The sequence below is a fragment of the Stenella coeruleoalba genome (genome assembly GCF_951394435.1).
Source record: "Stenella coeruleoalba genome assembly, chromosome: 10".
Classification (NCBI taxonomy): domain Eukaryota; kingdom Metazoa; phylum Chordata; class Mammalia; order Artiodactyla; family Delphinidae; genus Stenella; species Stenella coeruleoalba.
This window is the reverse complement of record NC_137156.1, coordinates 48,347,083-48,363,065: the sequence shown is the minus strand read 5'-3', so window position 1 is coordinate 48,363,065 and position 15,983 is coordinate 48,347,083. Positions and strand designations below refer to the sequence as shown.

Below are 15,983 nucleotides of genomic sequence, written 5' to 3'. Positions count from 1 at the left end.
ATATTCATTGAAAATTTTCTCTAGTTTGTATGTTTGGTAATTTAGATCTCTGAAGTAGTAAAGACTATGACAGTAAAACAGTTGGGAGTATTGTTTGGTAGATGTGTTTTGCTTGCTTTTTTGTACTTGTCTTTTGTATTTGTGAGAATTTTGGCATTTTTACATCCTTTAGATCACCAGTTTTGATTAGCAAATAGTAGTCTTAAAAGCATCTTTTCTTTCCTATTTCCCTCTGGTCTTATTAATACCATGCACACTTTATTTTTAATTATTACTTATTTGTCACTAGGTTGATATGAATTTCATGAGAAAAATTCCTTCAGGAGCTGAGGCATCCAATGTTCTGGTGGGAGAGGTGGATTTTTTGGAAAGACCTATAATTGCGTTTGTGAGACTGGCTCCTGCAGTTCTTCTCTCAGGGCTGACCGAGGTCCCTGTTCCTACAAGGTAAAGAGAGGGTTAATTCCAATTTACATTCTCCCAGAATGTCCAAAATCTAAAAAATTTTATTCACTGAAGGAACATGTTGCTTTATGCAGCATAGCAAGCACAGGGAGATCGGCTCGGTGCTTTGGGATGACGTAGAAGGGTGGGATAGGAAGGATGGGAGGGAGGCTCAAGAGGGAGGGGATATGGGGACATGTGTATGCATGTGGCTGATTCGCTTTGTTGTGCAACAGAAACTAATACGGTATTGTGAAGCAATTATGCTCCAATAAAGATCTGTTTAAAAAATTGATAAATTTAAAAGCTCAAATTATAAATTAAAAAAAATACATTGGATTTATATTTTTACAAGAAGTGCGGTATCTTGGGAGCCTTGGTTTAAAAAACAGTTCATCATTTTAGACATAGTATGTTCTGTGCAGGCACTGAAGTCAGAGAGAATGGAACTGAATCCTTGCTCTGCCACTTTTTGTGGGACGGTCAAGCCAGACTTCAGTTCTCTAAGCTTTATTTGTAAAATGAGGGTAGCAGTACCTCACAGGGTTGATTAAATGTAATAATGCCTCTGAATTAGGCAAAATGCTTTGTTCTGACCTGATCAAATCTTCTGTTCAGTATACATTATAAGTAAAAATTAAAATGGGGGTCATATCCTTACGAATTAGCAAGTTGTGTTATAAAGGGTTATCAATTTGTTAGCTACTGATTGTATAAACTTAATTACAAATGAGAATAATTAAAAATATTTTTTTCTTATTCATATAATAGTAAACAAGAAGAATTAATTGCAGCTTGATTGAAATATATGTGCCAGTTCTTAATAAGCTTTACTGAATTGCATTAACGGTATAGTATTAAGATAAATGAGAAGAATAATTTCATAGATTCACATTTAAATTCTTACAAAGCAGGAAGCTGAATACTTCCAGTTTGGATTATTGTGAATATTAATATTTTACTGTAGTGTGAACAATGATATAACTAAGTAGGAAGTTAAGTAATTTTTATTTAGTCACTATAAATAAATTAAAATCAAATAATAAGAGGTTTGATGTTAAATTTGGAGTTGTAAATAAAAATGCTTTTCCTTCCAAAGGGATTAGTCCCATATTTACCACATTAGTGTCTTTATCCAGACTGTAGTTTGAGGGATCATGGATTTCTTGTGCATACTCTTAGCTATTTTATTAAGCCAAAGTAAATACTTAAATGGGATTAGTATTCACTTTATTTACTAATTTACTTTTTTTCATCAGTACAGACCAGAAAAAATTGTTACTCAAAATTCAAAAGGATATCGAAGATGGGAACTTTTAATGTAAAACACCAATTCCTTAAGTACTTTTTTACTCTAAGGAAGATGAAAAGTAATAACTTGGTAGAAAGTTATTTATGAATGCCTTTCGTAGTTTTGTGATCTGTTTTCATCTGAATAGAGTTCCATCCTCTTTTCAGCCATTGGTGTGTGAGGACGGAAAAGAGGTCTGAGTGTTGTTTCTGTGTTTACATTTGAATGATTTCTTTATGATTCCTAGATTTATGTGTGTATGTTGTTTATGTTTAAATCTGTGTTTTCATGTTTCCTTAGGTTTTTGTTTCTGTTATTGGGTCCTGCAGGCAAGGCGCCACAGTACCACGAAATTGGAAGATCAATAGCCACTCTCATGACGGATGAGGTAATTAAAATGCCCTTTGACATGGACACTAATTAAAAAGCATATAATGCATATTATAGTTCTCCTTTCATAGTGAAGCTTAAAAAATTGTCCTTGTTTGTCTTTACTATTTTATCTCATATTCACTATTTGCCTTTTGCAAGGTCTTTAGGACCTTTCTGTCAGGGATCAGTGGATACTGTTTGGTTTCCTCCCTCCCCCCCCACCCCAAGTTGAAATTATTTACCATCTTCTTGACATTTTGAAATTTTCTTCATCCTGCATTTCAGGATATTGGTTCTTTGGGTTTTCCTCAGGACTTTGTGTTTTCCCCTTTTTTCTTTATAATTTCTTGCTTTTGCGGACTTCATCTTTGACCATGGCCTGTATTGATCAGGACTTTGTCTCTTTGGGAGAGAGCTTTATAGTCGGGTACTTGTTAGACATCTCTGCTTTGTGTCCCTAAGGCATCTGAAACCCCACATGTCTGAACTGACCTCCTTTCTCTGTTCTGTCTCAGTCAGTAACCAGATTTAATTGATTTTACCTTTTCTGTGTATTTTGCATTTAATCTACCATCTCCTTTCCATCTGCACCATCACTTCTCCCTCCAGCTTAGACTCTCTTACCTTCTTTTCTTTGGTGACAAAAGTGGATCATATGGACCTTTCTCTTACAGTATTTTCCTCTGTACTATCAGTAATATGCAGATTTGAATAAATCATTTCCTTGATCCAGATGTATCAATGACATCCTATTGTATATTTGTTTAAATTTAAAATCTTTACCGTTGTCTTAATAGGGTCTGCCTAATCTAGCCTCTGTACGCTTTTTTTTTTGGAAATTTACATGCTATGACTGAGTAGTCACCTTTTCTCTACCACTTGCTCCGTCCACATCAGCTTCCTTTTTGTTCCTCAGATGTGCTATGCCCACTGCTGCCCCTGGACATTGCTGCTCTTCCCTTTGCCTGAGTGCTCACTCTACCACCTCCACCCCACCCTATGCATGCTTTGTCCCTCATTTCAGACAGATTTCTCCTGTAGTGTTTCCTTCTCTAAGAGACCTTCCTTGGCCACCCAGTTCTTCCCCATCAGCTTCCCTTCCTTTACCCTGCTTTATTTTTATAGGCACATTTATTATTACCTACAGTTGTGTATTTATGTAATTACCTGTTTCACTGTCTTTCCCCCTGAGTTCTTGAGTGTAGGGACTTTGCCATATCTGTGTCCATAGTGCTCAGAATTGTGCCTGCCAAATAGTAGGCACTCAGTAAATATAAATGATCAAATTAGTTATTTAAGTAAGATTGTTAGCATACCCATGATTATTCCTTTAGGATAAATGACATTAAAATGTCATAAAAGTAAATGATGCACCTACAGTATTATTTTATTCTGTATTTATTATTTCCCAAGTAAAATATTCTTTTTAAAAATTGTTGTGTATTAACACATCACTGGTTTCTTTTGTTGTTTGTTACTCTTAATTCATCTGGTAGTACTAATAGTGGGTTATTTTTTAAAGTTATTAGCGAGAGTGGGAACAAGAGTTAAGGTAATTATGTAGAGTTATGATATCGAAAGTGGATTACTATGTGTAGAATTTTCTTTCAGCTTTACAATCCTTTTACTCAATATATGTATTTTTCTTTAGATTTTTCATGATGTAGCTTATAAAGCAAAAGACAGAAATGACCTCCTATCTGGAATTGATGAATTTTTAGATCAAGTGACTGTCCTACCTCCAGGAGAGTGGGACCCTTCCATACGCATAGAGCCGCCGAAGAGCGTTCCTTCTCAGGTGAGAATCCACACAGTACTTCTTGGTTTATACATTTTTAAAACTCAAAAACTATATGAAGAACTACTCTCAAAGAAGTTGTTCCCCACTGTGTCCTGTTTGCCTTCTTACCCCCGTCCCCACCTCCTGTGGGTCACCATTTGTTTTAGTTTTTTGTTATCCTTCCAGCTTTTATTTAGTACGGGGAAATATGAACATATAGTCTTGTTCTCTCCTCTTTCTTACCAGAAGTTAACATCCTATTTGTAGTGTTCTGCACCTTGCTTTTCTCATGTAACAATATTTCCTGGGGATCTGATCATAAGAAATCATAGAAATACTCCTTCTTCCTTTCCTCACAGCTGTGTTTTATTCCAGTATGGATGCACCATAGTTTGTCCTGTTTCTGGTGCAGGTTGTTTTCAGTCTTTTGCTATTACAAACTATACCGTAGTGTTCATATTGCCATTTTAGTCTTGTGCAGATGTGTCTGTCCGTAGGATGGATTCACGCGAATAAAATTGCTGGCTCACGTGGGAATTTATTTATAATTTTAGCAGATATTACCAGAATCTCCTCTTCAGGTTGAACTGTTGTGGACTCATTTTGGTGATGAATGAGAATGCCTGTTTCCCTACAGCCTCAATAGCACAGTGTGTTGTCAAACTTTTGGATATTTGTCAGTCTGATAGGTATCATTATCTTACTATATCTGGTATTTTAATGTGGTTTTAATTTGCATTTCTGTAATTAGTCAAGTTGAATATTCCTGAATATTTTTTGCTCATCACCCTCCATCACTTTTTTTAACATTTAAATCATTTGTTGATCCTTTTGAATTTATCATGACGTATTATGTAGAGAATGCATGCAGTTTGTCTTTTTTCTAAATTGCAGCCTGGTTGTCCCTATTTATTAAAAAGCATTTCTCCACTTGATTGGTGATGTTCTTTATCATTTATTAAATTTCCATATGCATTCAGGTCTGTTTCTGGAATTTCTTTTCCAGTGGTCTGTCTATTCATGGACCAATTTCACACTTTAATTTCTGAGGCTTTTTGTTATATTTTAATATCTGGTAGGTCTGCATTCATTCTCAACCTCTCTCTTACTCTTGTTTTTCTGAATTTTCTTGGCCATCTTTGCATATTTATTTTTCACATGAGCTTTAAAATCAGCTTTTTACTTACAGAAATAAGATGTGATTTAAAAAAAATTGTGATGGAAATTAAATTTCCAAATGAACTGAGGGAAAGTTGACATCTTTATAATATTGAATCTATTCAAGAACATGGTACATCTTTCCCCAGTTGTTTTCCTATTTCAAGTCAGTTTTTGTGTCCTTAAAGAATATTATAAAGTTCTCCTTATCTGTGCCTTACACACTTCTTGGTGAGTGTATTCATAAGTATTTTATCTTTGTTTCTATTATAAATGAGATCTTTGTTCCATTATATCATCTGCTTGTTGCTTTATATATATATATATATATATATATTTTTATATGTATGTATATACACACACACATATATATATATTTATGAAGGCTATTGGTTATTGTATATTTCTTTTGTATCCTGCTACCTTTCTTAATGCTTTTATTGTATGTAGTAGTTTTTTAGTCATGTAATCTGCAATAAGAGATAATTTTATCCCTTATTGTGTAATTCTTATACCTCTAACAAGTTTTCTGTTAATTGTATTGATTAAAATCTCTAATAGTTTTAAGTAGTAGTTGACTTTAAAGGGCATTTCTTAATTTTTTCCTGATTGTAGTCAATATTCCTAGTGTTTCTCTCATTAAGTTACTGTCTTTAGTGCCAAAGTACACATTTTATCATGTTAAGAAAGTACCCTAATTTCTGTTTTATTGAAATTTTTAATATAAGTGAATGTTGAATTTTGTCAAAGGGCTTTTTAGCATCTCTGGAGATGATCGTATAAATTTTATTTATCGGGCTTCCCTGGTGGTGCAGTGGTTGAGAGTCCGCCTGCTGATGCAGGGGACACGGGTTCATGCCCCGGTCAGGGAAGATCCCACATGCCGCGGAACAGCTGGGCCCATGAGCTGTGGCCGCTGAGCCTGTGCCCCGCAACGGGAGAGGCCACAACAGTGAGAGGCCCGCGTACCACCAAAAAAATATATATATATTTATCAGTTATCATGGTAAATCTCATTAATAGGTTCTTTAATTTGAAAGCACTCTTGCATTGTTGGAATAAGCCAACTTGGGCTTTACAGTGCCTGTACTCTTTGTCTAATGTTTTATTTAAGTTGTTTGCATCCTTTGTTTGTAAGTGATTGGTATATAGATTTTTGTGCAGTCTTCACATTTTGGTATCATCATTATTCTTGTTTCATAAAAACAAATTCGTAAGTTTTCCTTTTTCTGTGTTCTTTAAACCTTAAGTGGTTTGGAATAATTTGGTTCTGAAAGTTTGAAAGATTTCTTTATTAAAATTTTCTGAGCTTAACTCTTGTGTCGTAGACTTCAACAACTTGCTTATTTCTTCTGTGGAAATTGGTTTGTGTAAGCTTTCTCTTTTTTCTGGAGTCAGTTTTGGTAAACTGTATACCATAGAAAATTACCTATTTTCTGGTGTCGATTTTGGGAAATTATGTTTTTTGGTATATTACCCATTTCATCAGAATTTTTCATTTATTTGCAGAGGGTTGTGTTGTGCAGTCTGTCTCTCTCTTTGTACATATATTTCTTATATATATGTAAAATTTATGAAGTTGCTCTCTTGTCATATCTTTGGTTGTATATTAGCTAATAGTTTATCATATTTTTCCAGTAGAGCAGCTTTTAAAATTTATTTCAGTTCTCCTTTTTAAAAAAGTATATTGTGGAGCTTCCCTGGTGGTGCAGTGGTTGGGAGTGCGCCTGCTGATGCAGAGGACGCGGGTTCGTGCCCCGGTCCGGGAGGATCCCATATCTCGCGGAGCGGCTGGGCCCGTGAGCCATGGCCGCTAAGCCTGCGCCTCTGTGCTCCGCAGCGGGAGGGGCCGCAGCAGTGAGAGGCCCGTGTACTGCAAAAAAAAAAAAAAAAAAGTATATTGTGTTTTGTAACTCGATTTCTGCTTTTAGCAGCTTTATTTTATTCCTTTCACCATCCTTCAAAAGATTTTTTTCACATTTCCTGAATTAAATGCTTAATACACTTATTTTTATTCTTCCAGTTTTCTTAATGTAAGTGCTTCATTTTCTTGAATGAAGCTTTTGCTGTATCCCATAGATTGTGGTATATAGTATTTTTCTTTAGATTTGTTTTCTAGGAATTCTGTAATTTTGTTTTCCCTTTCCCCTTTGAGCTATGATGTAAGTTAGTTTTAATTTTGACATTTTCTTTTTTTTTTTTTTTGGCGGTATGCGGGCCTCTCACTGCTGTGGCCTCTCCCGTTGCGGAGCACAGGCTCCGGACGCGCAGGCTCAGCGGCCATGGCTCACGGGCCTAGCCGCTCCGCAGCATGTGGGGTCTTCCCAGGCCGGGGCACGAACCTGTGTCCCCTGCATCGGCAGGTGGACGCTCAACCACTGTGCCACCAGGGAAGCCCCAATTTTGGCATTTTCAAATGGTGATCTTATGATTATAGATAAGTTGTGCTGCTCTATAAATACTGAACATGTGAACCAGGGAATTTAAGTCTTTAGTTGATCCAGAGTCTTTGATCCGGGGGACCTCCTAGGATAAACACCACCCCCAACCCCGTCTTTTTCTTCCTCCTCTTCCCTCTCCCTTTCTCTTTGGTCTCCTCTCTCTCCCTCTAGCGGTCTCCCACCCACCCCAACCCAAACCCCGCCACCCACCCACCCCCCCTGCACATGCGCGCATATGCGCGCACACACATACACACACACACACACACTTTTTTTAGTCCAGCAACCTCTGACCTTTGGAGGTAACAAATTAAAAGCTCACTCTGGTGAGGAGGAGGAGATCTTTTATCATGAGAATAGTACTCTTGAATTTGTAATAAAACTTAATTGGAAATTGATTTTTATGAAAATTTGTTTAATAACTTGTGCTACTTATGTCTTAAGGGAAGTATTTTAAAAAGGAAAAAAATAGCATTTACTCTTAATGTAAAGTGTATTTTTTCTATAGTTAACATGAGTAAGATTTAAAAAATTCTAGTTGGAGAGATGCTTTATTGGATATTTCTGCTTCTGTTGCTGAGTAGTAATTTGAAATGGGGTGTGTGGGTGTTTTATAGTTTATCTGATATTAGAATATAAAGCAGAAGAAAACAGTATAAATTTGAAATATTAATAGAGACAAATTTTAGATTCTATTTCAAAGTACAGTTTCTTTAAAGTGGAAGTTTACGTTAGGAAGCATTTTTTTCTAGGAATACTGGTTAGATATATAATCAGTATGATATCTCATGTTCCCTCTAATTGAAGATGCCTTCTCAGCTTCCTTAAAACAATTCTGAAAATGTGTTTTTTGTGAAATGCAGGAAAAGAGAAAGATTCCTGTATTTCCCAATGGATCTGCCCCCAGCTCGGGTGAGACCCCTAAGGAGGCCCCACACCATGCTGGGCCTGAGCTACAGAGGACTGGACGGTGGGTACAGATACTGATACAGTGTGGGTGTCTTTTAGGGGCTAGAGATTGATTTGATGGAAAAGGCATAAGCATTCTTTTTCTTTGCAAATATTTGGAAAGTAATTTTGTACAGTATTTTTTCCATATTTTAAAAAATGTATATTATTTTATAGGTATATAATGTTAAGGATAATTAATATGCACTTTAAAGTAGTTTACTAGACTATATTGGGCTCTGTATACCAGGATTTAATTTAAAATGAAAATATTATGCAGCATATGTTAAGAGTATTGTAGTTCTATAGTAGGTTAATTTAACTGCCTGTACAGAAGGTTCTTGAGGAAAGTGTGGTGTCCTATTGCCATTCTCATATGAAGTTAGAGAATTATGGGAACAGAGAGGAATTGTAACCAATGTGTCGTGTGTGTGCATAGATGTAAAACTCTTCCATGAGCAGTACATCATGAGGTAATGTAAAATTCGACAGACAAGCATAATTAAACCGTAGTAATAGTCTCTGGAAACCTAGTTAGAAAAATTGTTGCAGAAGTTAATTTTTGGAATAAAGAACAGAAATGTTACCAGTGCAAACATTGTCTTAAAATATTTTGTAGAGGTAGAAAATGATATGGTATTACCATTGTGTAGAAAAAAGCATGTGGATGTTGATACTGTTTTATCCATTGGTGGTCCCTATAGAACTAAAGATCTTGAAGCTTAAATATTTGTTTAAAAATCCAGGATAGCTTATACAGGATGTCTTAATTCATTGACTAATATAGTAGTCTCTGAGTATAATAGAGTAAGACTCTGTCCCCATGCGAAAGGGGCTTATTTAAGTTATTATTATTATTACTTCTTCAGACTTAAAACTGAGGTAGGGTTAGTCACTGAGAAGTACCAAGCCATACCCCCAGTGATCTCATGTTACCCTAGAGTCTCATATAAATGATTGATTTGATGATATACTTTCATTTTCTAGATTATCATTGGCACCATTTTTATTGCAAGTTGGCACCTTTTTTTACAGTTTTCTCAGTCCCCTTGCTGTCATATTATTTATAGGATAACTTCTTCCAGGTGTCAATGTATGTTTAGGCTTTATTTCAGTATTAACTTTGGAAAAAGCTAGAATGGTAAAGCTTGAAACATCTAAAGCATTTGAAAGCATAAGATTAATTTGTTTGGTGTATTTTTCTGCAGTAAGGATTTGAATGATATTTTATGAGTCACAAAATCTTTTTAAATTACTGATTTGTCACCGGTATTTATTGAGTACCTACTATTTCCCAGGCAGTGTTCTAGACACTGGAGATAATGGCAGTGAATAAGAAAAGGTCCCTGCCCCTCACAGAGCTTATATTGTAGTGGAATGCTTTCAAGTTAGATGTATCCAAAAGTCTGATTTTAAAAAACACTGAAATGATAAGTCATTGAAATGATTTGATATGCAAATATAGATTTTAAATTTACTAACTAAAACCTCTTAGTTTTATTAATATGCACACTGGTTTGACTACATATACAGTAAATTACATACACTGAAATAGTTTTTAGGCTTTTTTTCTAGACCAGAAGTATTCATGTGTTTGAAGTACTAAAATTTTAAAACTAAAATTATTTAATTCACTACTTGAGTGGGCCTGAGCATACTATATTCATATTAAAGGGTATTTGGGGACTTATGATTATATTATAATTGCATTCCTGGTATTTCTGACACTTGCCTTTAAGATTTATAATATAAATAATGATTAATAGCATTGCTTATGCACATTTTCATGAATGGGTTGTTAGGTTTTATTTATTTTTATTATGTATTTCCTTGCACATTTGTGTTTGATATCTATTGCATTTACTCATATAGTCATTTGCCTGTAGTCTTTTCAGTATATAGTCCATATGATACAGATGTTTGTGTCTCTTTTAACTTAGTGAGGTCTGCCTTTCCACTATCAGTGGATTAGATTAAATGAGTTTGTCTTCTATAATTTATACCATTATTTAAATAGGATATTGATTTTTGTTGACAAAACACTAGGCACCAGCAGTTTTATGTAGCCCATAGTTTTAGTTTGAACTAGCCAGAATCCTCTAGTGTACAGTTTGACGAGTTTCATCTCACCTATTTAGGCTTTTTGGTGGTTTGATACTTGACATCAAAAGGAAAGCACCTTTTTTCTTGAGTGACTTCAAGGATGCATTAAGTCTGCAGTGCCTGGCCTCGATTCTTTTCCTATACTGTGCCTGTATGTCTCCTGTAATCACTTTTGGAGGGCTGCTTGGAGAAGCTACAGAAGGCAGAATAGTGAGTACAAAGATTGGTAGTGGCCAGGCTCTTAGCTCTTCAGAGGCAAGTGTCTGTGTGCATTTGTCTCACTATTCATACTTTTATTTGAAGAGTCTACCCACAGCATGATTAACCTGTCCCAAAGCAGACTTCCCCCAAAGGTAATTGCAATGGAAAACATGGGGAAGCCATTTGAACAGGAGAAGATGCACAGTTGAGGTAAAAAAAAAAAAAAAAAAAAAAAAAAAGAAAGAAAGAAAGAAAAAAGTTTGTCATGGCTTGCTGGATGAATGGTTTTATAAATTGAGTAAAAGGCTTGTATTGTCTTTGTGGGGGGAGTGGGTGGGAGGAGACAGATCAATTGAACTGATTCTGGGTGGGTCATGGGTGGGAGAATTTATCCGTGGGGTCACTTTGTATCCTTTAAGGCATCATAGGATTAGTTAGAGCCATATGATTAACATTAACTAATCCACCCTGGCAGGTCCCCTGGGCTAGACTGTTTGGAAGAAGGGAGCATAATTCTGGACAAATGATGGATTTTTGAAGTGGTGTTTAATTTTGCTGTTATTAAATTTGTGTGAATGTTGCCAAAGTGTTAATTGGAAAGTATAACTGAAAACTGCATCTATATTTTGATATGACTAGAATGAAAGTTTTTATGTTTTTTGTTCTTAGTGATACTGTATTGGGGCTGTGGGGGCCTGATATTGGAACAGCATCTAGTGCTTCGTGAAATTTGGAAAGATTTTTTGTTGCTGTTTATATACATTTTAATGGCGTTTAAATGAGACAGTTTGTGATTCCTAAGTATATTTTGTTTAATGATATTCACTGTTTAGAGAAAATTTATTTTTTACAGATAAAAGGTTAAAAACCAACCAATTCTAAGTAGTAATAATTGTTCAATTAAAGTATTTCATAAGCTGAACATGAGATAAACCTGACAACTGAAATTTCCTTTCAACTCAATTTATTTTTGATTATTTAGATTCTTTTATATTATTCTTTTATATTATTATAGCAAAATAGATATTTTTAGTAAGTTTCTTTATGTGCTGTCACAAGTTGTACATGTAACTCTGCTGATCCCTGAGGAAGTGTGTCGTGTCTGTTACCATCATGGAAATACTGTTTCTTTCCTCTTGGACTGTCACTCACTGCCTGCCCGTCTCATCCTGCTGTTTAATACCCTGTGCATGTGATAGAGCTTTAGGCACTAGAGGAACATAGACAAGGGTAAGACATGGGCATGTGTCATCTATCCTCAGGGTCCTAACCTAGGAGAAAAAGATAGGATAGTATATATGTAGTTACTATGTCGTGGTGTTCTGTGCCACACGTGAGTGAGGTAAAGGAAGAGCTGTAGGAGTTGTAATAATTTAGAATAGAGAAATCGGAAATATTATGGAGGGAAATGATATGGAGATGATGCGTTTATTTTCAGATGCCTTATTGGAACTTCAGGTAGAAATGGAGACATTAGGAGGTGCAGTTCCAGAATTTATAGAGTGGTAAGAAAGAAATATGAAAATTGGGAAACTGAAAATAAATGAGGTTAACAATGTAAAGGGAGAGAAGAAGAGGAAAAAAGTGTGGGAAGTTATCCCCATTTATGAAATGGAGGAAGGATGAGAATGAGGAGAACAATGGCCCAGAGAATTAGACACAGGCACAATCAGAGCTCTGAAAGAGGAGTCAGGATGATGTAATTTTGTAAAAACCAAAATAGAGGTGTAGAGAAGGAGGAAGATCAGCAGGGATTGTTCAGTGCTATACAGTGGAGAGGCGTATGGGGGAGATTAGGGGAGGGCTTCTGGTGGGTAAAATGGAAGCTTTTGAATGTGGGTTAGTTAGGGCAGTATAGGGAGGGCTGTGATTTCTTTAGGGAAAGACAGGTTTTAGTTTGGGAATGAACATAGAAACAGTTTAAAAATTGGGAAAAAGTAGGTCTGGGTAAAAGAACCTAGTAAATGTGGCAATGAGGGGTTTGGGGAATGGTGAAAGGAAGGTCTTCACCTGGAAGTTTCTGCTCTTTCAATACAACATTGAGGAGGGAAAGTAATTTTGCGCCCAACTGCCTTCCCCACCCCATTAGCATTTCTTTATTTGCCATTTCCTTGTTTCTCTGCTCAATTTTTTGCTTTCTATTTCTAGATGTTGTTTAGACATTTTTTCCTTTGATTTGAACTCTAAATTCATTCCTAAATATACATATTATAATTGAACTAAAGATTTTATAATAGCTTAGTAGTGTCTTCCAGGACAATCTCTTGTTTGTCTGTGGGCAAGAAAACAAATTTATATCATACAATTCATAAATACATTATTAATATGAACACTTATTCATTTTGCCGAAAGTCTAGTTTGTATGTGGGTTTGATCCTATTTTTATACTAATAATTGAGTGTTACTTTTACTACATACTATTCTTATGTTGTGATTTTGATTTTGGAACATGCTCTTATTACTGATGATGATAATTGCTACCATTTATTGAGTGCATTCCATATGCCAGACAGTGTGCTTGCTAGTGTTTTCAGAAACACTGCTGCTTTAAGTTCTCCTGGCTATCATCACCCACATTTAAAAATGAGAAAAGTTGGGCTGGACAAGTCTGAGATACGGCCATGGTTTAGCACCTGGTGGGAAGCAGTCTTCTACTTCAGATCTGGTTCTGAAGCCCTGCTCTCTGCCTGCTGCTGGGTTGCCTCTCAAGTTCCAGGAGGCTTGTTTCTCACAAGTGTCTTGTCTTTGCTTTACCGATGATGGGCTTTTCCTTTCTTAATTGTATATCCCAGTTGACCTTGATGTTTGTGAATGGTAAACCGTTTTCTTTCTGACCCCTCCCCTCTGTCGAGTGTCATAGCCTATATGCCTTAGCAACTGATAACCTAATCAGTTAGGATGTAATGTTGGTAGTGAAACAAAATTGGCCTACTAGCTTTGATTTAAGGTTTCTATGAGTCTTTCATTTTATCATTTTTACCAAACTTTAATAATAATATTTCCTCATGTATGGTTTCTAGGAGTTTTTTAAGGAGATTTTTCATCTATTATTTATGTTAAGCAATTCATGTTTTATATATGTTGGTTAAGCCCATCATATTAGATTAATTTCTTTAAAATGTATGGGAAATTGCACTTTAGAAGCAAGTTTGAGAATGATAGTTTCAAATTTGAGCATGCTAATTTCTTGTTCATCTACTTGAAGGAGTCTTTTTTTTTGTAGCACACCACATCGAGCATTTAGTATGTTTTTTATTTTCTTAAATGAACTATTTCAGACATGCAAAAATATTCAAAATAATGTATACATCTTTATACTCACCATAGGCTTAAGAAGTAAAACATGTATAGATAGGGTTGGAGCCTCTGTGTCCATCTTCCATTTACCCCTTTTTCCTTACCTCCTGTAGTACTGAGTTTTAAATTAGGGTTGATTATAAAAGTTCACCTTTAATATGCTAAAACAAAACAATTTTTCTATGTATTTAAAATATATTTGTAATTTTCCATATTTAAAATTTAAATTTGAGATTTAAAGTTGCATTTGCTTTATTTTTTTAACCACTTGATTAATATTTTTATTTTCCAGGTATCTTATATATGTGTATTATAGTAGGTTAGAGATATATTTATGATGTATTACCTTTATTCGTTTCTTTTTTCCTTAAACAGAGTGCAATAGAGTCTCTTTTTGGAGCATCATTAACTGGGATTGCCTATTCGTTGTTTGCTGGGCAACCTCTAACAATATTGGGGAGCACAGGTCCAGTTTTAGTGTTTGAAAAAATTTTATTTAAATTCTGCAGGTATGTAATAGTTACCTACTTGTCACATTTGTTTATGTATGTTTATAATTATATATTATTGTTACTAACTTTAGTTAAAAGTACATTGTATATTTAATAGCTGAAAAAGAGGATCTGATGAGTATACATATTTTCAATATTTTGGGGCTACTGTGTGGTCAACCCTACTCTGGCTCCTACTCTCATCCCCAGTCACCTTGAATTTAAACTCAGTGGATTTGAGTGCTGATAAGAAGATCACTTGAGGGACAATAAAAGTCCTTTGTGTTAGCAAATTTCAACCTAGTAAGAAGGTAGTTAATCTGAATTATTTATTATACGGTATGTTGGTCTTCTAAAGGAAGTTTAGAAAGCAGTGGATCTCGAAGGCTCACGCTGACTTTACCCAGCAAGCCTGTGTCACAGAGGGAGCTGCAGCTCACAGTGTGGGGTTAGTGCAGATTACTGGAGCTGGTAGCCTCGGAATTTGACATGGCAGTACTATTCCTTTTGTGAGATAAATGCAGTTGAATATTTTAGTCTGAAACAACTTGATGCTGTTAAATGTTTGATTCACTAATTTCTCTTGTTTGGATTCTTTTGCCACTGGACAAGCTGATTCTGATTCTGATCTGGCACAGTACACACATAAATAGAGAATGTAGTGGCCTCAAGTGTTTTAGACTCCCTGGTAGTAATTTCTTATTTGAAATTGAATTGGAAAATGAAGTCACTGTGGTGATACTGGTGGTAGAGGAGCTGGTGGTGGTGGGGCTGGGGCGTGGCTGCCGTGTTGACGCTGGAGCATCTGGGTCTTCAGAGAGAGCGACATACATCCACTTGTTCTACAGGCTGCTTATCTGTCATTTACTCCTGATAACTGATTTCTAAAGTGAGGTCTTTGTTTTTAAAATATTTATTGCCTAGTAGATTTTCACTGTAAACCTTTTGTATAAGTAAAATATAATCATTAAGTCTACTAATAAGAAGCTAGTCTTCAGTTGAAGCAGAAAAACACATAGAGCTTTCTTTAGTCATTATTTTGTTATTCTGTAATGTGTTCTCTTTTAGAAATCTTAAGTTTTTATACTGTTCTTATTGTTTGTTATGAAAATTTTAAGTACCAGTACTGTTTGGCATGTATATGTTGATCATGTCCACATTTTTCTTTCTAAACAGAGATTATCACCTTTCCTATCTGTCTTTGAGAACCAGTATAGGTCTGTGGACTTCTTTCTTGTGCATTGTTTTGGTTGCGACAGATGCAAGCAGCCTTGTGTGTTACATCACCCGGTTCACTGAGGAGGCTTTCGCAGCTCTCATTTGCATCATATTCATCTATGAGGCTTTGGAGAAGCTCTTCCATTTAGGAGAAATATATGCATTTAATATGCACAACAATTTAGATGAACTGACCAGCTACTCGTAAGTGTTTCTGTTTCCCCTAATAGTAAATGTAT

The 15,983-nt window shown here is 35.5% G+C and overlaps 1 protein-coding gene across 4 annotated transcripts in view; it reads left to right on the top strand.

Annotated features, from left to right (window-relative positions):
* SLC4A7 (solute carrier family 4 member 7) overlaps positions 1-15,983 on the top strand; it is a 121,253-nt gene that overhangs the window by 79,095 nt on the left and 26,175 nt on the right. For 2 of the 4 annotated variants that reach the window (XM_079933423.1, XM_079933426.1), the window contains 7 exons: positions 290-447; positions 2,036-2,123; positions 3,759-3,905; positions 8,350-8,456; positions 10,573-10,747; positions 14,411-14,544; positions 15,703-15,948. In XM_079933423.1, coding sequence (XP_079789549.1) covers positions 290-447; positions 2,036-2,123; positions 3,759-3,905; positions 8,350-8,456; positions 10,573-10,747; positions 14,411-14,544; positions 15,703-15,948 — 1,055 coding nt within the window. The remainder of the gene's footprint in view (positions 1-289; positions 448-2,035; positions 2,124-3,758; positions 3,906-8,349; positions 8,457-10,572; positions 10,748-14,410; positions 14,545-15,702; positions 15,949-15,983) is intronic. The other 2 variants (XM_079933425.1, XM_079933424.1) reach the window with 2 other exon arrangements.